Genomic DNA, 27,267 nt, shown 5'->3' on the forward strand with positions numbered 1-27,267 from the left:
CAGGCCTTCATGTGGTCCGCCTTTCTGGGCGGGGTTTCGGCCAGACGCTAGTTTTGCCCGCCCACCTGGGTGCAAAACGAACGTGATTCACCGCCCACGTCTGGTATGGAGTAGACTGTGGAATACTCAAAGCGCCAGTCTGCTCCATGGTGCACGTTGCGATTTTTGCCTCAGAAGCGATTGTTGGGGAGGATACCGTGGGTTGTCACGCTGTGGCAAGCGAGACTAGGGGCAAGCAGGCAGAGGGTCCCGTGGGTTGTCGTGGATTTTGCCTCAGAAATGAAATGGAGTGGGGATAAAATAAAAGGGAAAAATGATTTAATAACCTAACTAAAGCCCATCGCAACACACCCCCATGTCTTCCCACTACACAAGAAAGGGATTTAACTACACGTATATTAATGACATAACTGACTCGGGACAACTGTATGTTGTATGCATACGGTTCCGAGAACCGTAACAATATACACACACACGTACGCACACACACGTGGATACTTTGAGACCTGGGAGGGCTCCATTCCACCTTCTCAAACCCTCATATGGAGATTACAACCAATGACGCACACAAACAGACATCTCTCATCGTATAGTATGGAATATATTGTTGCGGGCCAGAGGTCCGGTGGCGAGAACGACCACTAGGTGGGGGAAGTTACGTCGTCTCCCACCATACTCCCGGAATTGTAGGCCGTCGCTCACGGATAATTCCGTGATGCGGTGGGTCACTTAACCGACCGTGGACGCCAATACTTCCACCGCGTGGCGTAGGGTCTTTTTGTCAAGAATAAATTTACCTAATTAACCATGCGGTTTCGAATACCGGGGAACCACGCCCTCGGTACGCCTTGACCGAACCGGATCACTCTACCAACTACCAACTCCGGATCGGATGCAGCCGAGTGGAACTGCCAAGAACGTACCGGTGAGAATGAACAGATTATCGGGGATAAAGACCCGGCTAAACTCAGATCCGAACCATGCTGGACCAATGAAGGAAAAGACATAAACAAACTTAGGCCTGTAAATAAGCACCAAAAAGTGCCGAGGTTGGACAAAAATGTTAACAAAGCCATTTCACCTGAAATGGGTTCTTTGGAGGTATCTCTAACCACACAAAAAAGTCCACTCGAATCCATCCATGGCAAACACCCGTTTTCACGGAAAATCCAAGATGGCCGCCTCCACGGAGCGTAAAATATTGAAATCGGCATAACTTTGCTAAAAATCAACATAGAAACACAAATAAAGTGTCTAATCCAACTAATTTTGATGTACTCTTTCACTTGTAAATATTTTCAAGGTCGTATAAGGTGGCATTCATGTTCAAATGTCAAAATCAACATCATTTTTGGTAAAATATTGAGGGAAAATGTGAAAATGTCATTCACATGATTGGTCAGATGGGAGCAATCACATCAGCTCGTTCAACTTCCAGGCCAATCCCCAGGAACCAGGTGTCATTAGATGACATAAAAAATGTTGGCAAACATTCAATCGTATTTCAAAGAGACCCAAAGTCAGCATTGAAGAGTATCAAATATGAAACTATTCTCCCATATACCCAGGACATGCAGAACCTCAAGTTAGACATAATGTGGCAGGTATCGATGCATCTCTCTCAACCTCGGCCTTTGTGGTCTGGATACATGCAATCCCTTCATACGCAAATGGCCAACCCAGGGAAGAGTACACAACTCTTCTTGCCAATGATTGACATGTCACCAAGTAGCCCAACATGTGTTCGGTCAACGCGAGATTACATGAGCGACTTAGCTGAAAAGCAGAATTGTACTCCCATCATCACTTTCGATCAGCAATTATACTGGATAGCTCTGATGGTTATCGAGGATCAACCCACATCAAGTCGTTTGCGAAAGATTGTCCTGTTAGGCCTAAGTCACATTTGCTCTACGGCGAGGATACGGCGGCCGTACGCCCACTGAATTGACAGAAACGTGCGGCGGCCGCAGAGTTTCTGAGGTGGCCTTAGGGTGGCCCTATGCCGTATGGCTATATTTTACAGGCCGTAGGGTCGCTGTGGAATTATAACGTAGAGTTATAACTTTTTTCATTTCTACGTTCGCCGTAGCAATTCGACAAGCCGAAACAAAGAACTGGTAAAAAAAAAAAAAAATAAAATAAAATAACCTACTCGTTACCGTCCGTCAGGCCACACGTTCGCCTTAGGCCCCCCCCCCCTAAATGCCCCCCTTGACTCGTAAAGAGTGGACAAGTTTCAGCAGAAAGTGGCTACTGCCACACAGTATGTCGCCAGAGAAGCTTCCGCCAACATCTGATGCAGCCATTTTCCATAGTCATCGTGCATACCATCAGGTTCAGGCATGGTGTGGTAATGATCTTCCTGCAGAAGAATGGGGCTGGACGACTTCTCCTTCTGGCTTATATCCCGTCAAAATGTCTCAGCCGCCGGCACCTGATCGACTACTTAACATAATGCGATGCAATTGTGCTGGAAATTGCAACACAAAAATGTGTACATGCCACAAAAATGGCCTCCATTGCACTCCATCTTGTGGTCAATGCAAGGGCATTACCTGTTTGAACGGTCCACCTGTGGACATTGAAGAAAATGAGGTGGAAAACAATGATTATGAAATGGGCCTATCCATAAATTAAGGTGTGTTTACTATATATGTATATAATATCTTTAAAATAATCAAATATGTGTATAAAATAAATTAGTGTTTGCATACATATGTCAAAGATTGTAGCCGGTTGTTCAGACAAGTAATTTAGCTCATTTAGGGGTAATTTTAGGCCAAAATTTGGATTTTTAGAGGATATCAATGTGAACACATCTTCCATTCTCCTCCAAAGTAACTTTAAATGGAAGAGCACCTAAAAAATAGTAGGATTAGACACTTTATTTTTGTTTCTATGTTGATTTCCAGCAAGGTTATGCCTATTTGAACATTTTAAGCTCCGTGGTGGCGGCCATCTTGGATTTTCAGTGAAAACGAGTATTTGCCATGGATGGATTCGAGTGGACTTTTTTGTGTGGTTAGAGATACCACCAAAGAACCCATTTCAGGTGAAATTGCTTTGTTAACATTTTTGTCTAACCTCGGCACTTTATTGCCTGGCTGAACTAGGAACATTTCTACAATAATTTATTTCCAATCAACTTACAAAAGAAGGACACAGAGCAGACTTATCGTGAGAATACAGGCAAGATTTACAATGATCAGAGCACTTATACAGTACTACTTACCAGACGGCGCCACACACTCAGACGCACACTCAGACTAATATATCCCAGATGAATGGCAAAGGACTTTTGTAGCCAGGGAGGGAGTGAGCTGAGGTCGCAGTTCTTTTGGTACGTGAGTTTCGGGGAAAGGGATGCTCCGTGGTGTGGCACCTGATAATGGTCGCACAGCTCGGCCCACAGCCGCACGTGTGGAGTTCGTGTGTGCGCAGAGGAGCCCGGGTGGAGAGCGTGGAGTCCAAGGTATGAACGGGGCTTGAAAGTGTGAAAGACCAGGTGGAGTTCCTGACGCTCGATGTCTTGGGGTGGAGCACTCACAACCAGTGTGTGAACCTTTCTTGGCTCCGCGATGTGGGATCCAAGGCACCCAGGATCATTGGGTATCTCCCGCGATGAGGCTGAGTCTTTGGGTCTCTCACTCTCAACGAACTCTCCGACTCGCCCACACCCTCTCAAGACGACTCACTTTCCAGCTCATCCTCTCTGAACGAACGACCTCCGAAAAGAACAAACCCAGACTGAGAATGGTGTCGTAATTTATAGATCCCCAAGGTTGGGGTTGGGCCTTGACGAGGCAAACGTCACTGTCCGCCCTGGTTGGCCAGGGCTTCCATGGTGTCTGCACTTTCTGGGCAGGGTTTCGGCCATGCCGGGATGCCCGCCCACTCCACGCGTGTCCGGACTCACCAAAGAGGTACTGCACAAAGATTTTGCCTCAGAAGGCGAGAGGAAGGTACTGTGGTTCAAAATAAAAGGGGAGAAATGATTTGTAAGCCTAACTAAAAGCCATCGCAACGCACCCCCTTTTGCTTTCCCACTTCACACAAGGAAGGATTCTATCTGCACATATACTTAATGGAATAACTGACGGGATACCTGTATGTTGTATGCATACGGTTCCGAGAACCGTTACAATATAATAGATAGTATCATTGAGTTTTTGGTATTTTATTTTTTAGGGAGAGTTGTTGGGTGGTAGTTGGATTCACGTTTGTCCTGGTTTAGGAGAGTGATTGTTGATTTGGTTGGCGAGATGTTTATTCTGTTAAGTGTGAGTCGGTGTTGAAATTGTTATGTGTTGTTGGAAATAGCGAATGGTTGCCTTTGTGGTGTTTTTTTTTTTTGTTGTAGTTGCTGTGAAAAGGTCATATACATAAGTAAGGGTTGTCACATGAGGAGGAGGTTCTGAAATATCATGGACAAAGGTTAAAAAGTGCTGGGTAAAGGACTAATCCCTATGGGACAAAGTTTGTGAGGTTCTTGTATGATGAAAGGTGTTTAATGTACCATTTTCTTGTCTGCCAGAGATCCAAAGTTTGTCGTTGTTGCTCATGTTTGTCATCATGTTCTTTTGCGTCAGTGTTTTCGAGGTACCGTGTCGAAAGCCTCGAGGTACCTGAACTTGTGGTGATGGGCTAGAGGAATATGAGGGTTAATAGGGCAGATAATGAGCTCAAGTACTTTAGCCGTACGGCAGAGTAATGATGTCGGGTGCTAAGAGGCATGGTCGTTGGGATTCTTGTTCGGTTTTAGAATGTGAATGATTGTGGCCTGTTTCTTTCTGCCCAGGATAATTTATAATTTTGTGAAGCCATGAATAGTGAAATATGTTTGTTCATGCTTGGAGGCAGTGTACCAATTCGTTTTAAGTGTATGTTGGATCTGAGTCTGTTGCGAATGAGTTTTTAAGATTACTAATGACCAGTGTGTTATATTTGTTTAAAAGTAAAAAGTGTTCCCCTCATTGGGTGTTCCTCCATTACCCCGTCCAATGGTAGTCCCACGACGGACGTGTCACTTCCGCCAGGACCAGGTTGAGTTTTTAATGAAGTATTAATGTGTACCTCTTTTTGGATGAAATTGACTTATTTGTTGTATTTAATTTTTTGGGTTTGTCTGTGTCAAGAGGTGCTAGGAAGTGGAGGAGGATCGGCTTGGGCCCCCAGACTGAGCCCTGATGGACGGCAGCTGGCATTTCTTTGGGTGCTGGCTGGCAGTACGCATCGGCAGTGCGCTGAGCTTCGCTTGGTAATCACAAATGCAACAATCTAGCTATTATAAAACACATTGTGTATTTGTGTGTATCGTGTTTGTCTCTTCCCCCTTCATAAGGATGATATGAGTAGGGTTTTCAAGGCTAATCTTTTAACACATCTGTGTGTTCACTACCGTCTATTTTGTTTTTTTGTTTTGTTTTTTTTTCAGGATTAAAAAAAAAAACAACTCAAACCATTTTTCATAAAATAATAATTACGTCTCTTCTTTTGGAATTGTATATGGTGACTTGCAACTGAGCCTCAAGGGCGGGGCACAGAAACGTTAAAAAAATAACAAACAAGGCACAGAGATGAAATTCGCTGCACATGATGTGTAACGTGCGCATAGTAAACAGAGTGTTCATTTACGTCTGTAGAATGTCGAATAAAGATAAAAGCATACCTAACGCTAGGCCGAGGCTTCAAACTCTGGCACGTTAACAAGGTTGCACCGTCAAAATGAAACGTCCCAGAAGATAAATAAACAAGTATCTTATGTGCACATGTAGTGTTTTTAAATCACGTGGTTTTTTTTTTTTCTTGCTACAAATTGAAACATCATATCTTCCAGTCTCCTTGAATATTTCAAATAAAATATTTCCAACCTGCCATTTTGATGGGCTTTTATGCTAGTGCAATCGTATCGGTCGTGTAGAGGTAGAAATCTTCCTGTTTTAGGAAATATAGGTGGAATGGTGTATGTATTGGAAATGTTAATTAAATATATTGTGTTTATTTGTGTATATATTAATTATATATGAGTATATGTCCACACACACGTGTGTGCGTGCGTGGTTACGGTTACTCAGAGATTAAACCATTTACATAGTTTGCTTGGAGACTGTACAGCATGTATAAAATTTGTGATGAATACAATTTGAATATTTGAATAACAGTTTGATCCAGAGGTGAGTAGGGTGGCCGTGCTGGGTGGTGGATGTGTTGTATTTATAGGTCCCCTGACATGCAAAACTTTCTGGTTATTTATATATTAACTTGACCTTCCTAGTGAAGAAATCACTCATGTTTTTAAAAAAAAAAATCAAAAATGGGATAATTAAAGCAATATTTCGATCATTTCTGGTGCTTTTCGCAACTTGCTATGCCCTGCCCCTAAAAAAGTTGACCAGCAAATCGCGGCATTGATGTCACATACAGAAACTCGCACAGAGTGGATTGACTCGAGATCTCTAGAGTCTAGACCAGCGTTTCTCAACCTTTTTACCCTTGTGGAACCCTTGAAATCGTTTTCATGTCTCAGGGAACCCTGCATAAAAATTATTATATACCATTATTAATATCTAGCTCTTTTATATTTTTATTGTAGTTCACGTGGTAAATATAATTTTTTTTTTTCGGATACCTGATTTAAGGAAAAAAATGACCCCCTTTTTGTCAAATTTATTGGCAATGAAAAAAAAAAACTGCTTGTTTACGAGACCTCACACCAAGGTTTTAATTCACAAAAAAAAATATTTTTTTTTGTTTGAAAATGTCATTTTTGAAAGTGTTTGTCAACCCTGAGTCTGTTTGACAATTAAAAAAACACACCTCATGTAACTTGATCAACAAAACTTAAACAAATAAAGCTGAAGCAAAAAAGGTGAGAGAGAGAGAGAGAGAGAGAGACAGACACAGAGAGAGAGAGAGACAGACACAGAGAGAGAGAGAGACAGACACAGAGAGAGAGAGAGAGACAGACACAGAGAGAGAGAGAGACAGACACAGAGAGAGAGAGAGACAGACACAGAGAGAGAGAGAGAGAGACACAGAGAGAGAGAGAGAGAGACACAGAGAGAGAGAGAGAGAGAGAGAGAGAGAGAGACTGAGACTGAGAGAGAGAGACAGACACAGAGAGAGAGAGAGAGAGAGACACAGAGAGAGAGAGAGAGAGAGACACAGAGAGAGAGAGAGAGAGAGAGAGAGAGAGACTGAGACTGAGACTGAGACTGAGACTGAGACTGAGACTGAGACTGAGACTGAGACTTTGCGCTAGGAAGCACAGAGAAGATGGATGGACACCGACCGTGCATGCGTCCCGTACTTGAGTCAGTCACTCAATGATACACAAATCCGCCGCGTACAGGACGTCCACTAACCAGTGAGGGCGGTTTCACACTGGTGCCATATAGACATCGTTAAATACATTCCCTATGGTTGTTATAATTGTAAATAATATAAGAGGTTGAAGCCTCTATTATAATAACCAAGGAGTTTCCAACAATATGCCGTACGTGTATAGTAAAATTACGAAAATTAAATCAAACAAAAACTACTCAAAAATACATTAGCCTATTTATTACTGTTTCTCGCGGAACCCCGAGCGAACTATTGCGGAACCCTAGGGTTCCTGGGAGCCCCGGTTGAGAAACGCTGGTCTCGACTAGTCCGATAAATCCGTCGTCCGTCCGACTAGGCCGATAAATCCGTCGTCCGTCCGACTAGGCCGATAAATCCGTCGTCCGTCCGACTAGGCCGATAAATCCGTCGTCCGTCCGACTAGGCCGATAAATCCGTCGTCCGTCCGACTAGGCCGATAAATCCGTCGTCCGTCCGACTAGGCCGATAAATCCGTCGTCCGTCCGACTAGGCCGATAAATCCGTCGTCCGTCCGACTAGGCCGATAAATCTGACGTGCTGTAGCTTTCTTTTATTATTCTCTTCTCTCTCTCTCTCTCTCTCTCTCTCTCTCTCTCTCTCTCTCTCTCTCTCTCTCTCTCTCTCTCTCTCTCTCTCTCTCTCTCTCTCTCTATCTATCTATCTATCTATCTATCTATCTATCTATCTATCTATCTATCTATCTATATATATATATATATATATATATATATATATATATATATATATATATATATATATATATATATATCTCTCTCTCTCTCTAGAGTGCAGCTTGTGGCTGCTGGTTGCATCATTGGTTGGGATGCGGCTATGCCGCTGATGCAGTGTCCCCCTTACCAGTACATTGGTGCTCATTTTGCCAACCTCGGAAGGATGACAGGCTGAGTCAACCTCCTGGTGTATTTTAATTCAGCGGCCAACGAGGCTTGAACTCAGGACCCGAGGATCCCAAGCCGCCACCCTCACCACTAAGCCAACACCAGGCTTATTGTTTTCTACTGGTGCTACATGACGAAAGTAGAAATAAAATAAATAAAAATGCAACTGCACATCAGATTTATCAGACTACTCGACACAATTGTGTCACAAGGTGTGTTCTGCACACAAGTTTTTATCGTATCCGGACAGCGAGGTTGCTTCGTTTTATGCGCGGAGTGATATGGCCGATGACATGCGCTGGCCTTGTTTGTAATTCATTCGCCGCGGAGCAACATGTCCGCTAAGCTCCGCTGGTCATGTCACCTCACTAAATTATTTCTGATATCGAGCAGTATGCAAGTCGAATTTACATTATTGAATTACGAATAGGATTTAGTCTAACCAGTTGTTATTGTCAAGTCTTCCTTCGATGTCCTCCCGATCATCATGAACGCCGGTAATTTCATCGCCAGTTTCCTCTGCTTGTCCTGCTTCGGGCTCGAACTGCTAAGGCCGTATTTCATTTCCAGCTGCCTGAACTTCACCTCGCGCGACTACGTTATCCGACAATTTTCCAGACAACTACCAGACAAATCAAAGTCCATGTCATCATTATTCAAAACCAAATGTTCGATTTTTTTTTTTTTAAAGCAGAAATGAACGAAACGATTGAGTCGACCAATCAAATGTGGAAACACATAGGAAGCCAATAGAATCATGTAGACCACCAACCTGAGTAATTTACGTGCAGCCTTTGTAATCCTGTAGTTGACGTCATGTGGGTTACGCCCCTTTCAGGAGAATTTTTAGGGGCGTTCCCGAAGAGGTTTGTTTTTTTAATTTTACAGAATGAGTTTTGTGAAAAAACATTGTCAGATCTGAAATCATGATGAAAGACTCCTATAGGACATGTATAAATGAAATTTCAGTACTTTTGCGTATCAGGGGACCTTTAAGGTAAGATGTGCATGATTTCATATATTATCATATAATGGATTGTGTGGTGAGAGTTGTAAATATGTGATAATACATTAAATCTCCGAGTGAGTGGAGTTTGATTAGTGATGTTATATTGATGGGTTGACTGCCTGGACGCAACTGAGGGTGTGTGTGTGTGTGTGTGTGTGTGTGTGTGTGTGTGTGTGTGTGTGTGTGTGTGTGTGTGTGTGTGTGTGTGTGTGTGTGTGTGTGTGTGTGTGTGTGTGTGCGCATCTACTGACGTGGATCCATGACCGGGGTGGTGGATCTACTGACGTGGATCCATGACCGGGGTTGTGGATCTACTGATGTGGATCCATGACCGGGATTGTGCATTCACCGTTAGGAGAGGTTCTGGGCTGAAAGGGTTGAAACCTCGAGGAAGAATGGTGCCCATCTGATGATCCATGTAGTCGGGAAACCATTAATTTGCTTACAGGTTTAGGTTCTTACTTTCAGTAAGGGAACTATGTTTTGAGGTTTACAATTTAAATAAAGTTGAACATAGGATGTTGTGAAATTAACAAATATTTCACAGCAATCCTTTAAATTATATTATATTTTAGGAGTAGCCGATACTGTACAATTGCGTGCATGCGCGCGCAAATGCTATATTTGGTTGTCCTCTGTTGGTGGAGGCTGCAATTCATTACCGTGATGAATCGTACTTTAAAATCGATGCAATATTTGCTCTTGAATTGCTGTTTGAAGTTGATTGAGCCCGGCTGTGATTCCTGCTTGGGTGTTAGGACTAAGTTTGACATGGATGTCGTTTTGATCAACTTTATTCACCTTTTCATTCCTCACAGATTGAAATGGAGAGCAAGGTAGAAAAAGTCATTGTGGACATAGTTAATCAACCAGCAGATGGTGGGTACAGCACACACACTCGCACAAAATAACTCTACACTCGTTTGTTAATGCTCTTTCTCACATGCATGCACACTCACACTAACTATACTTTCTCTGACTTCCTGAAGTTTTTGAAGTTATGATTGTTTGACTGCAAAAGCTTTATATTCAACTCCATCTGAAACGGTTCATGACAATTTGCATGTAACGGTCTGATGAATCTCGTGCAGGAGGTTGCGTATTATTCCTCATCTTCACTTATTTACTGAACACTCCATTATTTACCTTTGTGTTTGCGCTTTGTCATCCAACTAAGTGTGCACCTGACTGCGATGTGTACAAAAGGATACCTCTCCTTGCAGCGTTCGCGTTTCCAGGACTTTTTGCATTCTCGCTCACGTACCGTTGCTGGGCCTCTGACTCTCGTCGTCTGCTGTGCCACACAGCTTGGCGCAGTAAGCAGGTAAATAGCTGCTTTCTACCTGAGGTCTCACATGCAAATTCCCCACCTGAGCCCTTACATACATGCGTGTTCCTCACCCGAGGTCTTTGTGCTTTTTTTTTTTTTTTTTTTTTTTTCTTTCTGTGCTGTATCCTAGTCATTGTATCTGCTCGTCCTTCGTTCTCTCAGGCCTTGTTCTGTCCCTCTCATGAATGCTATTATAGGTGCTGGTGGTTTTGGATACAGAAACTGGTGTTGTTAACAGACTTACAACTGGCGGTAAGGTGTTGGTTTTTGTGTTGTTGTTCATGTACTTTCATTTGTTTATTTATTTTATTGACACTTTGTACATATGAATTTGATGGCTACCAGTGTGTGCAGTTTGAAAGTCCTTCCTTATTCTCTGATGCTTGTCTTTTCATTGTTCCTCTGCTTCCAGACTCCTATTCCTCCTTGCTGAGCACTCGTTAAATATCAGAGAATGTTGGTCTAGTGTCAGAAATATCTCCTGCCTCTTCTTCAGATGTCACATTTCAAGCACAAACTTCTCTCATTTTTGTATTTTTCTAACTTGCTAATCTTTATCTTCCATTGGCAATTTGATTCCGGGGTCGTCTTCCTCTTGGGTGCGTAATTATGATGGAATGTCTCGTGTTGCACCGGTTGCCTTCACTTAAAGCACCGGTAACTCGATAATGACGAACGTTCCTCGTGATACCATCTTCTTTGTTGTCGCAGGAGCAAGCCAATGTGAGATGTGTGATCATAGGACACACCTGTTCTGTATCATTGTCCCGTTGAACGGAGGACTTGGGGGGGGGGGGGAATTAACTATTGTTGCGGGCCGGCGGGGTCTGGTGAGAAGACCACTAGGTGGGGGAAGCTATGGCGATTCCCACCAGACTCCCCGGAATTGTAGGTCGTCGCACACGGATAATTCCGTGATGTGGCGGGTTGCTGAACCCACCGTGGATGCCAATAACTCAACCGCGTGACCTTGGGCCCCCCCCCCCTGGTCTATGGGTTAATCGGGTTACCTAATTAATCATGTGGTTTAATTACCGGGGAACCACGCCCTCGGTACGCCTTGTCCGAACCGCATCACTCTACCGGATTGGATCACTTTTCGGGATTGGATGCAGCCGGGCGACACTGCCAAGGATGTACCGGATAAAAGGAACGGATCGTTGGGAATAAAGTCCCGGTTAGAGTAGGATTCGGACCATGCTGGACCAATGGGAGAAAAGACAAAGACGAGCAGGGAAAATTCCTAATAATGATAATTTATTAACAAGCAGGCGAGAAAAAAAATATGTGGCACAGTAAAGGTTTATTGGGGTATGTAATGCAGAGATAGGGGAGAGAGGTGTGGTGCGACAATAATACAAGCAACATACGAAAGCAGACACAGAGCAGACTTGACGCGAAATTAATAACTAACAACAACTAGAACTACGTTGTCGATGGCACACCATCGCATATTCCCGCACCCGCATGTACTGCTTTGTCCCATTAACGCTAGGTGAAATTTTATCTTGCAAAATGGATTGACTATTCTTTTCTATTTGATGTGTTTTATGACCAAAGACTTATTATGTTTTACTAAATCAGAAGTCATTGCAAGCATGTCAACATTTCATGAAACATTCATTTAACACTGTCCTGCAATATAGAGCTGTGCATCAATTTAATCATAGGAATGAACTGTGTATAATATTAATTATAATTATTCATAATCAATTGGATAAATACAGTAAAACCTGTGACTGTTTGTCACTCATGGGGGCCACATAAGTAGGTTCTTTATAAAAGAATTTACCATGTACAATGGTAAATACACCTAAAAAAAAATCAGCCCCCATGACCCCACCCCCTCTGGCCCGGCCCCGAGGGTCATATCAAAAATGCGACAGTGTTGTGCACTTCCCCATACATATATCTACTATGTCCCAAAGTTTAAATTCCTATCTCAAACGGTGTCGGAGGAGCTTTTTTGACCCCCTATCCGCTAAGCACCCCCTCCCCCCCCAAGCACCCTCTGATCATCATGTGTTTAAAAAAATATGTTGTTAAATGTATAACTCATGAATATGTTTGATTAAAAAACTATAAGACAATATTTTTTTAAATCGACCCCCATGACCCCAACCCCTCTGGCCCAGCCCCTTGGGGTCATATCAAAAATCCAAAAGTGTTGTGCACTTCCCCATACATATATCTACTATGTCCCAAAGTTTCAAGTTCCTATTTCAAATGGTGTAGGAGGAGTTCCAGGGTAAGACAGACGGCGGAGACAATCACAATATTCCCGCTTTTCTTCGAAAGCGCGGGAATAATAATGATCTTCTACAGACTTACTTAGCAAGCAGGCGCCAGCACGCTCAGACACACACAGAAAAAGAAACCCCGATGAGAAGGGACTTTTGCAACCAGGGAGGGAGGGGAGTTGAGCTTATGCTCTCGGTACCTGGGCACCCGATGGCACGATGCGCCACCAATACGTTTCGGGGGGGGGAGGGGATGCTCCATGGTGTGGTAACCAACAGTAGCTGCGTTGTCTCTGGCCCCAGCCGCACGTGTGCAGACTGTGCTTGTGAAGGAGGAGCTTGCGTGGAGAAGGGCAGAGTGCGAGGGTGGAGTAGTGGGTGGGACCAGGCAAGCGGGTGGAGTCGAGGCGTGGGCGGAGACGAGAAGCAGGAGGTGGGAACAGGAACACACCGCGTGAAAACACACACGAGACGGAGGAACTTCTCCGTCTTTTATAGGGCCCGAAGCTCAGGGGGGGAGGGGCCATGCCGAATCCAATGTCATCACCCAATTTGGGCGCTTCGATTGGCCCCGACCCCTCATGTGGCCCACCAGCTTGGACCGGAAACCGCCTCACTTAGTTTCCGGCAATGCCACCCCAGACAGCGAACACACCTTGCTCCGACTCCACAAGATGACATGAATCGCCCACACCGAAATCGGCACGCGAATCACAAGCAAATCTTCATCGGGTCTGGACCCCTTGTCCTCGGGTGAACCGACCATGGACCCACGGTCTTCTGGAGAACCTCCTGGACCGACCACGTATCCCCCATCGGAGCCGTTTGCGGATCCCGGGGGTGTTCGCTCTGAGATCTCAGGTCATCGTGGACCTTACGTCGTGTCAGGTGAAGGATGGTATGCTGTGGTAACTGAGTCGATGAGCAAGCAGGGCAGAGGGTACCGGTGGACCGTCGTGCTCCACGCTGTGGTAGACGAGACGAGGGGCAAGCACGTGTTTCGTACAGCGTGGGCGTCGTGCTGGCCGTGTAACACGCTGTGGTGTTTCATGCAGCGTGGGCATCGTGCTGTGAAAAACACCATTCGTGCAGCCTCTCAAGAGGTATTTGTTCGCATGCCTTTCCAATGCAATTGGCAATTCTCCCCAGCTTATTGGAAGCTCAAATCGACAGTCCAGCACCTAGCGCAGGTGACTCGCCGCACATGCCGGGTTTCGGGCTCGCCCAAGAACGAGACTGCGGATACAGCAGATCCTTCACGGCGGCGCGGCAGTTTGCCCACCTTACTGCGAAAGCGCACGTGACTGATTTATCCCAGGAAAGAAAAGAAGAGAATAGGATGAAATGAAAGGGAAAAATGATTTCGCAACCCTAACTATTAGATCATCGCAATGCACTCCCTTGTTGTCCCGCTAAACAAAAGGAAGTGGACTATCTACACGTACACAAATGGCATAACTGTCTTGGGACACCCATCTGTTGTATGCATGTGGTTCCGAGAACCGCAACACTATATTAGGATCCCTAAATTGCTGAATGCTAAACATTCCACACACTGATATGTCAATCGACATGAGCCTCCCTGATTTGGGATTTTAATTGTGGTCTACACTACAACTTTATCATCCCCCGATGGGTTATTGTTCCTCATGGCTCTTTTTATTTATTTATTTATTTATTTATTTGGTGTCAATTTTCTTCAAACTCATCAAGTTTGTAGGAACAAAATGGCTTCATATTTGGAACAAATTCCTTTCATCCACTGTAGAGGACATGTATAGATCCAGTTCCCATTCGGCCACTGTTCCTGCATCGCACCAAAAACCTTTTTGTAATACTTTGACGAAGGTTAATGTGTTAAACGCACGGAGATCAAAGTTACTCTTGTTCTGTCGTATGTGATATGACTAAAGGGACATTCGCCCGGCTGTCCCATCTTCTATCGTTTTCTGTCAGACATTGAAGATCTCACTCCACCTTTCAAAAATAATAGGTCGTTATGTTGTCTTCTCATAAAATTCTAAATTCCTGCCCTGATCTATGGGGGTAGAGTGGGAGGGGGTGTGAGGTGTGTTGGGGTTGATGGTAAGTCGTCATGTGAAGGGGTGCACTGTCTGAAATGATGCAACAAGCGGCTTGCATGGCATAACCACCAAGTTTCTGCATCTTCTTTACAGGAAGCTGGAGGCTTCTAGATGTAGATGCAAAAGACCTGGTGATTGCAGCTTCGTCTTCTCCAAATACTCCGTGGACTTTGGTATTTGGGGAATGATGTGAACTATGCTTGGCCTTGACCTTTTCTTTAGATACCAAGCATCATGCAAGTGTTCATGATGCCGTGTGCGCTGCAGTCCGTAGGTTTCCTTCCTGCCAGGGGTACTGAAGGCTCAATGACTTGGCTGTCGCTGGATGCAGCACAACCCTTTGCTGAAATCGAATGGATGGTTATTCCGTTGCAACCTCCACCAGCAGAAGACAACCAAGCATACCGTTTGTACCTCCTTGCCATTGCCTTTGTCACCAGCATTGCCGATTCCGCATCATTCATTGATGATTTATTTCACGTCGCAAGTGTGTGTGGTTTGTCTTCAAATGGACTTGCACCCACAGTCCAGAGAGTCAAATGGATTTCCTCTCGATATAAAGATCAGTGCTGTTACCTTACGTGTGTTTTAAACCAAGATGTGCCTTTCCACCCCCAGCTGGGATTAAATACGAAGCTATCCTGTTGGCCCCATCCCCATCTGCCATGCAGAAGTTTCCTCTCGTTGTCTATCCTCATGGTACGTTTTGCTCGAGTAATGAGCCTAATGGACTGAATTCTCATTTGGGAGCACGAGCGTTGTTTCGTTAGTTACTCTCGAGCGGAGTGCATCGTAAATGCATTGCTCGTACGTATAGTAAACAGCACGACTCTGCATCCCTTCTTCCAAGTTTCTGCTGTTATTATTTCGAAAAGGAACTAATTTGTTTCCATCATAGCAAATGATGCCACTCACAATAAAACTTTAATGGTGTTGTGATGTGTACAGGTATCGTCATTTGCCCTCACATGGCACGATAAGGCTAATTCGTACAATCATTAAGTTACAACAAATAATTTCAGAGTTAAAGAAAGTCACCGATTTATTGATTCGGGTTATAAGACTGCATTTTCTATCACGACTGTGTTGACCGAGAATATAATTTTCCTCGTCGATCGCAACAAGATTGTTCCCACGTGGAAAAGCTAACGTTACATTTATTTATTTATTTTCAAAATTATTTTGAGATGGTCTTTGTAGCATAGATATTGCCCGCTACGATTACGGTGGCCAACATCAAATTTAGAATGGATAAGGAGGGCACTCGGTAGAGCGCATACCCCTGCCAGGCTGATTATTCGTTCATGTTTTGTATCCCACTGATAGGCTGGATCTGGATTCGGACCTGAACTAAAATGTAATCGGCTTGTTCTTGTCACCTAACCAACTCGTCCACCAAATTTTGTCCCAATCCGTCCATAGCTTTTTGAGATATCCTGCTATATGTTGTTTTTGGCCCGATCACCCGATGGGGAAATGTCACGAAAAAATTCTAAGATCCAGATCTGGATTCGGAGCTTCACCAAAATCTAACTATTTAGGCTTTGCCACATACCCAAACTCTCCAACAAATTTAGTCCAAATCTGTCCACAACTTTTTGAGTTATTTTGTTCACAAAGAAACAGACAGACAGGGGTGAAAACATAACCTCCACCCACCATCGGTGGCAGAGGTAAAATAGATTTTGGCAATCGGTTGTCATCCATACAGCACACATGGCTGACCCAACACAATTTTGCTCTGGCAGGATACACGAACAACGGCTTAAATTTCGAAATGAGCTCAACTTCTCAGTAAGATACAAAGTCTGACCAATTGATTTTCAGAATGTGAGGCAAGTGATGTTGACTTTGTAGCCGTTAAATTTGGTTGAGCCGTTTTAATATTGTTGGCATACAGGGGGAAAGTTTCAAGTCCATAGGTAAGAGTAGGTTAAACGATGGCACGATGCACAGCAAATTTTGTTTGTCAATTAATGTCATCGGAGTGCCACACACGACTCCGCAGTTTGTCGAGGGAATTTGAAATATTGCTATCAAGATAGACAAAGTTGTCCACCGAATTAAACGCAGCTCCATCGATGGCAAAGGGGGGATTTTCAAAAAAACATTTGAAAATCGGTTGATGTAAAAATTCTGTTGTAGTTAGATTGATTGTGAAGCCAATGTCAGTCGTTTTTGCTGGAAATACATTTGTGCAGGTATGGTGCCTTAATGATGACTATTATGATACTCTGACCATTAACCTTTATGACTGTTTCCGAACCTGCAAAGTTTGGTCGATTTATTATTATTATTATTATTTATTTATTTTGGGCAACTTTGCTTGCAAATTAAATTAGTTTGTGGACATCGACCTGCTATTTTGATCTTCCTTTTTGTACATATGCACCCTTTGTGGAGGAGGAGGAGATTGGGACCATACTCTGTGCAGAGTGTTTGTGCTGCCTAAGCAGTCTCCTTGGCTATTGGGCACAATCCTGGAGGGGTCGCCACTCCGACACAGTATATCAGCATGCTGGCACTCATTTTGCCGATCTCGGAAGGATGACAGGCCGAGTTAACCCCACCTGGTATTAATTCAATAGCTGAGCAGGATTTCAACTCAGGATCCTAGGATCCAAAGCCCGCCACCCGAACCTTTAAGCCAACACCAGGCATACACCCTTTGTGGCCACTTTAGAAACTTTAACAAACTGTTCATCGATTTTGATATTTGTATTTGTAATGCAATATCCACTGTGTTTTTATGCTGTTTTACTTATAATTTTGGAGCTATGTATAGAGCATCATGTTGAAGGTTTATGCTGTCACTAGAGGTACAATGGTGAAGAATTTGATTTAAAAAAGGTCAAGAATTTGTTACCTTGGAGACATGATAGAGACATCAGGTCAAGAATAAAGTCTGCCTGGAATAAGTGGAGGCAACTCAGTGGAATCATGAAGCACAGAAACATTCCATTATCTGTAAAAGTTAGAGTTTATAAATCCTGTATCAGACCGGTTTTGACATCGGAAGCAAAACGTGGTCAATGCAGATTGAAGATGGAAAGAACAGAGATGAGAATGTTATGATTGATTGTTTCTGAAACAAATAATTCTGAGCTTAGAAATCGGGAAGAGAAGTCTTGGTTGGTATGGTCATGTGCAGCGAAGGTCCAGAAGATGAAGCTGTAAAGAAAGCAATGAAGCTCGCGGTAGAAGGAAGAAAGCCGAGAGGACGTCTTAAAAAGACATGGAATGTTTGCATTTGCAAGAAACTGATGCAATGGATAGATCTGCACAGTGAAATGCCATAATTCGCCAACCCCCTGAAAAAGAGAAAAATGGCCATAAAACCTGCTGCTGTTGGCGGGCTACATACAGAGCGGTGTATTGCAGGACAGTGCGTTCAGCGAGATCGCCAGCTGGTTGATCTGTCCTTTCCTTCAGGCGTCTTGTGCCCTTTCCCATCCCTGGTGGTACAAATTAATTTTTATTTTCGTTCGTGTTTGGAAAGGTTATTGTATTTGGAGGAATATGTGTACATTGCACAAAAAGTGAACATCTTAAGAGTTGAATAAGTTTTGCCAAGTTTGATCACCTCACTGTCGATGCGCTCCATATCGTGCTCACCATAAGTGGTCTCGGTGTCCGTTAGAGTGTGCTTTTGCACAAAAAAGTTAATCATGGATTTTGAAATTGTGGAATAGCGTGGTTAAGCAAGCCATATATAACGTGTGTGTGTGTGTGTGTGTGTGTGTGTGTGTGTGTGTGTGTGTATATATATATAGATATATATTCTGATTTTGTCACATTGTCCTCGTTGGTTTTTTGTAATAATGGTGCTGTGTTTGCAGGAGGGCCACACTCTGTGTTTAGCACTGAGTGGATGACTTTTCCTGCCATGCTCTGCCTCGTCCGCTGCGTTGTCCTCCTTGGTAAAAAAAATTTTTTTTTTCGAATATCTATGATTATTTAAATAATCCAGCACTTGGAGTCGCCTCTAAGATGTATTGCATCCTTGCATCACACTTTTAATTTATTTTAATTTCTTTAACTCGAGGCCTGTTACTTGAGACTCTTTCATGAAGGACAAGGTGGAGTCTTACAGTGATGAGAAAAAGTTTGTGAACCCTTTAGAATTTGCTGTATTTCTGCATAAATTTGACCTAAAATTTGATCCGATCTTCTTTTAAGTCCTAATAATAGGTAAAGAGAACCTGATTAAACAAATAGCACAAAAAAATCTACTTTTTCATTTATTTATTGAGCAAAATGATCCAACATTCAATCTCTTTGTTGGAAAAAGTATGTGAACCCTTACATTGAGTAACCGGTGGCACCCCCTTTGAGCAACAATAACTTCAATCCAACGTTTCCTGTAACTCTTGATCAGTCCTGCACATCAGCATGGATGAATTTCGGCCCATTCCTCCTTGCAGAACTGATTCAACTCAGAGATATTTGCGGCCTTTCTTGCATGAACTGCTCGCTTCAGGTTCTGCCACAGCATCTCATTTTGGTTAAGGTCCGGACTTTGACTTGGCCATTCCAAAACACAAAATCTCTTCTGCTTCAGCCATTCTGTTATAGATTCACTTGTTTGGTTTGGACCATTGTCTTGTTGCATGACCCACTTTCTGTTAAGCTTCAGCTCACGGACGGATGCCCTGACATTCTCCTGTAGAATTTGCTGGTACAATCCAGAATTCATGGTTCCGTCAATGATTGCAAGCTGTCCGGGCCCTGAGGCAGCAAAGCAGCCCCAAACCATGATACTCCCACCACCATGCTTCACGGTTGGGATGAGGTTCTTAAGTTGGAATGCAGTGTTTGGTTTTCGCCAAATGTAATGTTTCTCAGTTGAGCCAAAAAGTTCCACTTTCGACTCATCTGTCCACAGAACATTCTTCCAATAGCCTTCTGGATCATCCAGGTGGCCTTTGGCAAACTTGAGACGGGTGGCAATGTTCTTCTTGGAGAGCAGTGGTTTCTTCCTTGTTACCCTCCCAGTGCACATCTTTCTTGTTGATTGTTTTCCTGATGGTGGACTCATGAACACTGACATTAGAAAATGCAAGAGAGACCTGCAGGTCCTTAGACATCAACCTGGGATTCCTTGTGACTTCCTAGATTATTGTACACCTTGTTCTTGGAGTGACTTTTGTTGGAAGACTGCTCCTGGAAAGAGTGACAATGGTGTTGAATTTTCTCCATTTGTACACTGTCTGTCTGACAGTGGATTGGTGTAGCCCAACGTCTTTAGAAATGGTTTTGTAACCCTTTCCAGACCGATTCGCATCGACAACTCTTTTTCTGAGGTCCTCAGAAATCTCTTTTGATTGGGGCATGATGCACTTCCACAAACCTGTGTGATGAAGACCAGACCCTGATTGTGATGAACAAAGTTTATGCTTTTCATATAGGACAGGGCCACCCAAACTCACTCCTGATTGTCATCCCATTGATTGAAACACCTGACTAATTACCCCCTTAATTGAGCTGATTAACCTCAAGGTTCACTTACTTTTTCTGACAAAATTATCGAATGTTGGATCATTTTGCTGAATAAATAAATGAAAAAGTAGATTTTTTTTGTGCTGTTTGTTTAATCAAGCTCTCTTTATCTATTATTAGGAGTTTGAAGATCAAATCGCATTTTAGGTCAAATTTATTGAGAGCTACAGAAAATTCTCAAGGGTTCTCAAACTTTTTTTCGCCACTGTATGTGATGATAGTTTTTTTTTTTTTTAATTGTCTGAAATGTTTCCACTTTTTATGAAATTGTCCATTGAAAACATGCAAATATGGTGGTGCTGTATGAAGGTTGTATTGCTGTCTCCATTGAGTGATTAATCGATTGATGTCACATGGCCTCTTCTTTAGGTTGGTTGGTTGTGCACCATGCTCGAAACAGAGCTTCGGTTCTATAAAAGCAGTTTCTTTGCTATGATTATAATCCTGGACAGGTCACCACTCCAATACTCATCTGAATGTGCAGGAACCTCGAATGTAGCCAGGACGCTGGTAATTAGCTCGCCTACTGTTCGCGCAGGACAACACGCGCCTCCGTGAGGGTCTTTAACGTGTGCTAACCAATGCCAGTAGACGGGACACCCAGTTTAACATCCCTCCGAGGGACGGGCACACACATTGATGCCTCACCCTGCCCTTGAAACACCAGGATGATAGTTTATAACTGGGTCGACATTCAAACCCAGGATAGACAGCTATGCGACGAGTGTGCATACCTCTAGTCTATCCTGCCAGCCGCACTCCTTGTGGTTCAGTCAAATCCTCACCTTTGGGTTCATTAAATTTCACCAAAAGGTAATATTCACTCAGTAATCAATAGGATGGGAAGGAATTATGACTAAATTGTCCCCTGTCCTGAGCAAGTCCAGATTCCCCAGTTGTACAAGTTGTGATTGTTTGATTTGTACAACAAAGTATGCATGATTATCGCACACTCTCTTGCCAAACTGAACTTTTAGTCGTAACCTTATGCGGTCTTGTTCCCAGTTAACTATCGTGGATCATGTGGATTTGGTCAGGACAGCATCTCCTCTCTGCTTGGCAACATTGGTACTCAAGATGTGTTGGATGTGCAGGTGAGTCAGTGCTGGGTGGTTATGAGGAGGGAGTGATATGAGAATGTGCTGTCACAGTACGATTGTGAAACTGCTGAGACAGTCGGTCATCGTGGGGTACTCATTTTGGATTTTGGGAGTGTGGGGTTTTTCTCGATGAAGGTGAGAGTTGAGCATGTTTTTTTATTACTATTTATTTTTATGGTTTTTTTTTTTTTATAAACAGCGTGCGGTTGAGGCAGCATGCCAACGAGATGATGTCGACGTGCGGAACGTCTTTTTGTTTGGAGGTTCCCACGGAGGGTTTTTGGGCTGCCACATGATTGGTCAATTTCCTGAGCAATTCCGTGCCTGCGTGTTTCGGAATCCGGTCATTGATCTTCCGAGCCTGGCAGTGGTGTCGGACATCCCAGACTGGTCAGTGATTCATGATTTATTTTTGCCACCAGGGCAGATTTTTGGGTCATGTGCGTTAGTGCTGGTCAACCATGATATTCCTATGTTTTGCGTGACCACCTTTCCAGGGCCAGCGTAGAGTCTGGACAGGAATATGATGGCACACGTGCGCTCAGCGAGGAGCTGCTGATAGCAATGCGGTCCAAATCCCCAATTGTACATGCCTCAAAGGTGATCTATTTGCTTGCTTCTGTACAATTTGCATCGGAGCACACCCGGAAACTCTCCCACACCTCTTTCGCCTTGTTTCCATGCTATAAACCCCAGTCCCTTATAAATGACATGCCCACATCCCTCAAACTTGCATTGCATGGAAACGGGAGTGTTTCACCTGACCCCAGGGGTCAACAGTAAAAGTTGGTTGTGATCTCGGGAGGGGGGGGGGCTGAAACGGGGTTTTCGATACAGCTGTAGCGGTGCACGGAAACGAGGTATAATAATCCCTATGATTTCACATTCCTCTTTCAAACAGATTGTTACTCCCACACTACTGCTTGTGGGGCAGGAGGACAGGCGAGTCCCGTGCAGTCAGGCCAAAGCGCTGTACCGTCTCCTGCTTGCCAGGGGCACGCCAGCACGGTGATGACCGCAAGGACACAAAAACTACAATTTGCTTTTCATGCACTTGCTTATATAATGTACATTTGATCCACATCCTTCATTACAATCACCCTTATTTTGGCTGTTTGTGGAAAGGTCTGTGCAGCCGTCCGATTGGATCGGAATAGTTGCTTTATTCGTTCATTGATATTTATTACTTCTTCTTTGTGTTACTTTTGTATTCCTATTACCTCTTTCAACAACAACTTCTGTCATATGCAGCACAAGGCTGTGGGCTTGCATCATTGGCTAAGGGCATAGCTGTGCTGCTGATGCGGTGCCCCCTGTAGGTTAGGGTAGGATTTCTTTTTTAATTTGTTCATGGTGTCGGCGGTAGCTCACCGACTCTTTGTAAATAACGCCATGGGATGTCTAACATCCATGAACTAATGCCGACAGATGAGACACCCAGTTTAACGTCCATCCGAGGGACGTGTAACACACAATGATCGATCATCCCGTCTGAAACACCAGGATGACAATTTGTAGCTGGGTCAGGGTGGTTAGTAAAGATGTAAAATGATGAACTAGTTTTCCTGGTGAAGGCCAGTGTCTATCTGCATCGGCGGACAGGTAGAACAATGGATGAAATCAACAGGACATTTGTCGAGGTGTGCTAACCACTGTTACAAGCAAGAAGCTAACATTTTGGATGCTAACCATTTGTCAAAACATTGGTCAACAGTTGTCACCCGAAACGGCGGCTTCTTGCTTCCCACTGGTGGTTAGAATACCCAATCGATGTTCTGTTGATTAAGTGCATAAGGAAACGTGGGTTTGAAGGATGACTGGCACGCTGGTTTCCATGTTGATACGGTGGATGTTTATTTTGCATTGAGCACTGTTTAAGGGAATGCACAACCATCAAGTATGATGTCATACTAATGTATACCAGTGAGAATTGGGGGGTGGGGGGGAGGCATGGTTTGCTCGAAACCTAATAAATATTTAGGTTTAATGCATGTATTTTTTTTTTGGGGCCGAAGTGTTATTGAAGTGGAGAGTAAACCCTGCTTTGCCACACGTTAATCAGTCGGGAGCCATTGCTTCAGGTGCTTTGACGTGCAACCGTTCCCTTCACTAACTCGTGATTTGCATGTGTGTCAGGATGGTATGGTACCCCGAGGACAACCACTCTCTCGCGAAAGTTGACGTTGAGGCAGACTCCTTCCTCAACATTATCTTGTGGTTTGGAAAGCATCTTCTGCAGCCACCTCTGTGGTCCCATGTACTGGAGCCTCCTCCTCCTCCACGGACCTAAAGTGTAACCACTTGATTTTTTTTTGTTATTATTATTATTTTTTTTTTAATATGCACTGGTAATCTGATCTTTGCATGTAAAAGAAGAAGACGAAGAAGAAGAAAGAGTATATATAAACATCCCTGTGAGTGGTTTGTCTTTCCTGTACAGGGTGTGCTTCACTGCTGGATGCACAAGCTGTCCTTTTACTGGGACAGGACGATTTATTTGCACAAAATTAAATCCAAAACGGAAAAATCTGCCATTTCCTTGTGTTCACTCTGCTATAAATGGGTAGTGCTTTTGCATCATTCGCCGCGAGTGAGCGGTGCTTTTGTATCAGAAGATGGATCTCACACATGTTTTGAAAATATTTTTATTTGTGATCATAGAATCTTCTCATCAGATGCAAAATGCAGTTTTGTTACCAGTACCATTCTCAGCCAGTGTAAAACATCAGTCAGAGCTCATGTGCAGAAATTAAGAACCAAGTTAGAAGTAGAAACTGATTGGCTGCCAGCTCAGCTGCAGGACCTGTGATTGGACTTCTCTTGATGGGAATTGTGAGGGACATTTGCCATGAGTCATGAGCTGACCATGCTGACGAAGGACCCACAGTAGGGAAGTGAAAACCGCTTTCCCAAATGGAAACTGAAATGACCTTGTCACCAAAACTCGAGATATGCGCTACATTAGTTGTGACGTATTAGTCATGCCCAATCTAGTAGAACAATTGATAGCAACATTAGGTAGCTCCCCCATCCTTCGTCTATCAATCCCAAGACAGCACAATGTAAATTGACCTTCGGGATGACTCGCACCTGAACTCTTGGGCTGTGGGGTTCATGGTGTTCGTGTTCACAAAGGTCTTTTTTTTTTCTTTTTTCTTTCTTTTTTTTTTTTCTTTAGGAGCAGCAGAGCTCGCCCATCTTATCTACCTTTACATTTCAAGTGTCAAATTTTAAGAATACTCTTTATACAAAGGTATTAAAATTAAGCAATAAAGCTCCAAGTGCAGGCAGTAGACGTCATTGCGGTTGAGCTTGCTCATCGCTGTGGTCGACTTGCAGTTGTCACACTTTGTGGTACACTTCCTGAAATCTCTCCACCAATCCTTCATTTCCTTCTTCTTCCAAGCTTCGAACAATCTGTTGGTGCCAGAGGTCAGAGCATTGAGCAGGGTCATTGATCATGGCTACAAGCTTGTAATAATAGTCGTTATGAGTACTGACGTTTGTAGATGACCATAAGCTCCTCCACCACCCCCATCACCACTACCACCCCCACCATGCAGCACCCTTTGTGTTGGTTTTGGATAGCTTTTCAGAGTGCAGTGTGTTGTGGCACATTACCAGTGTTCCTAATACGGTAATTGCGTAGTGACGTAAGTGACTAGCAGAGGCCTGTGGTAACAAATACCACGATGAGAAAAAGAAAAGGAATCCTTTTATTGTTGCGCTGGTTGAAAAAGCTCAAAAATGGGAGGTTCAATTGGGAATTTCAATTTAAGAAAAGAAGAGAGAAAAATGAGTTTAATAACTTATTGATATAATCAAAAATTTGATTGGGTAAACTCACCATGGATTATGTGAAGACAATTTGAAGCAGCTATGGCACAAAGTACAGGCTGTCCACAGATTCTTGTTCTGGCTTTAAAATTTTATTACAACCAAATCAAAAGAGATAGAATGATGCAATTTCTTGCATTTTGTCACAACAATTCATAAAGTTTTTCTTTTGTTCTTCGACACACCTCAACATGCGCACCTTTAGTGGCACGTTGCATGTCCAAGCGATAATCCACGTATTGCCCAACGTATTCCTCGTCATACTGCTGATGCAATTGGTTATCTTTGCTACACAAGGTGTTTTAATGTCAGCAACAGAGGCTTGGAAAACAAGCCTTGACAAACCCACACAAGAATTCTAAGGGCATCCATAGTGGGAGAGCGTGGAGGCCAGGGGACTGCCCCGCCACGTCCAATCCATCTCATGGGGAAGTTCTTGGTTCTAATGGTTACACTATCTGCATTTATTTATTGATGCGTGAACATGCAATCTCTTGTGTGCAACTTTTGTTTTTGTTTTCGGGTTGTCCGTCCGTGATAGGTTTTCGTTACCACGATAACTCAAGAACGCTTAAAGGGATCTAAGTCAAACGTGTTACACGTTTGTATAATGATGCAAAGATGAACTGATTAGATGACGTCAGAGGTCCCGCTGGGTAAAAAATTCTGTTACCACACGAACTTGTGAACCAGTGATGGGATTTTGACCAAACTTTGTATAAGTATAGATGATGATGCAAAGATGAACTGATTCGATTTTGGCATCAAGAGGTCATGTCAGGTAAAAATGTGATTTGTACTTGTTATTGAGAACAGCTGAAGGGATTTAAATCAAACTTGGTTCAAGTGTGTATAATGATGTAATAATGTGGGCAAAGGCACATCAGTTAATGTTGTGACGTCGAAGAGTGCCATTCTAGTTTTACATTATAATTTCCCCACAGGTTTGGATTAATTTGAAGCAATGTTTCCTTAATTTTTTTCTTTCTGAGTGTTTCAGTGTGGGACAGACACAATATACGAGGTGTGTTCAAAAAGTATCCAACCTTAATTTTTCGTGTGTAAACAAATGAAGCTAGGGAGGCGTGGTTTGGTGCACGTATGTAAGTGATCCTAATCCGTATGCGTGAATATTTTCCCGCCTGCAGAAGCTGTCAGTCGCCGACAGACCGCCGATGAGTGAGGAAGTGTAAGTGAGCGCCGTCAGATTTTCGTTTTTGACAAAATGACGGAAAAACTTGAACAACGCAACTGCATCAAATTTTGTGTAAAGCTTGGCGATTCCCAAGTGGAAACGATCCGCAAGATTCAGCAGGCCTTCGGGAATGAAGCAATGGGCACCACACAGATAAAAGAGTGGTACAACCACTTCAAAGATGGTCGCACATCAGTGGAAAGTGAAGCACGTTCTGGTCGGCCCTCAACATCACGAAATGAGATCGTCATTGACCAAGTGAGGACCCTGCTGATGCAGGATCGTCGAATCACGATCAGAGAACTTGCAGACGAGGCGGGCGTCAGCATTGGATCCGTTCATTCCATTGTGACTGAGGATTTGGGCTGAAGGTGAATCTCAGTGAAGTTCGTGCCAAAGCTGCTAACGATCGAGCAGAAGCAACTCCGTTTGGAGATCGCACAGGACATGCTGGAGACTGTGAACAGCAATCACAACTTCTTCAACACAGTGATCACTGGCGATGAGACCACAGTGATCTGTCATTTTGTCAAAAATGAAAATCCGACGGCGCTCACTTACACTTCCACACTCATCGGCGGTCTGTCGGCGACTGACAGCTTCTGCAGGCAGGAAAATATTCACGCACACGGATTAGGATCGCCAACATATGTGCACCAAACGACGCCTCCCTAGCTTCATTTGTTTACGCATGAAAAAGTAAGGT

At 43.6% G+C, this 27,267-nt stretch overlaps 2 protein-coding genes across 8 annotated transcripts in view; one reads left to right on the forward strand and one right to left on the reverse strand.

Annotated features, from left to right (window-relative positions):
* The window catches only part of APEH (acylaminoacyl-peptide hydrolase), a 48,024-nt gene extending 23,966 nt beyond the window's left edge, over positions 1–24,058 (forward strand). For all 4 annotated transcript variants that reach the window (XM_085853169.1, XM_085853167.1, XM_085853168.1 and 1 more), the window contains 13 exons: positions 5,139–5,260; positions 10,095–10,155; positions 10,500–10,600; positions 10,804–10,858; positions 15,024–15,103; positions 15,198–15,336; positions 15,549–15,629; positions 18,770–18,850; positions 21,435–21,523; positions 21,729–21,919; positions 22,027–22,129; positions 22,431–22,537; positions 23,666–24,058. In XM_085853169.1, the coding sequence (XP_085709295.1) occupies positions 5,139–5,260; positions 10,095–10,155; positions 10,500–10,600; positions 10,804–10,858; positions 15,024–15,103; positions 15,198–15,336; positions 15,549–15,629; positions 18,770–18,850; positions 21,435–21,523; positions 21,729–21,919; positions 22,027–22,129; positions 22,431–22,537; positions 23,666–23,819 (1,364 nt within the window). In that variant the 3' untranslated portion in view covers positions 23,820–24,058. The remainder of the gene's footprint in view (positions 1–5,138; positions 5,261–10,094; positions 10,156–10,499; positions 10,601–10,803; positions 10,859–15,023; positions 15,104–15,197; positions 15,337–15,548; positions 15,630–18,769; positions 18,851–21,434; positions 21,524–21,728; positions 21,920–22,026; positions 22,130–22,430; positions 22,538–23,665) is intronic.
* Positions 24,059–24,160: 102 nt separating this feature from the next.
* Positions 24,161–27,267, reverse strand: part of LOC147014829 (plexin-B3-like) — a 154,849-nt gene continuing 151,742 nt past the window's right edge. For all 4 annotated transcript variants that reach the window (XM_085853156.1, XM_085853159.1, XM_085853158.1 and 1 more), the window contains one exon: positions 24,161–24,946. In XM_085853156.1, coding sequence (XP_085709282.1) covers positions 24,872–24,946 — 75 coding nt within the window. In that variant the 3' untranslated portion in view covers positions 24,161–24,871. The remainder of the gene's footprint in view (positions 24,947–27,267) is intronic.

Source organism: Eptatretus burgeri, chromosome 13 (genome assembly GCF_056783735.1).
Source record: "Eptatretus burgeri isolate ZD-2024b chromosome 13, Ebu_testis_v1, whole genome shotgun sequence".
NCBI lineage: Eukaryota > Metazoa > Chordata > Myxini > Myxiniformes > Myxinidae > Eptatretus > Eptatretus burgeri.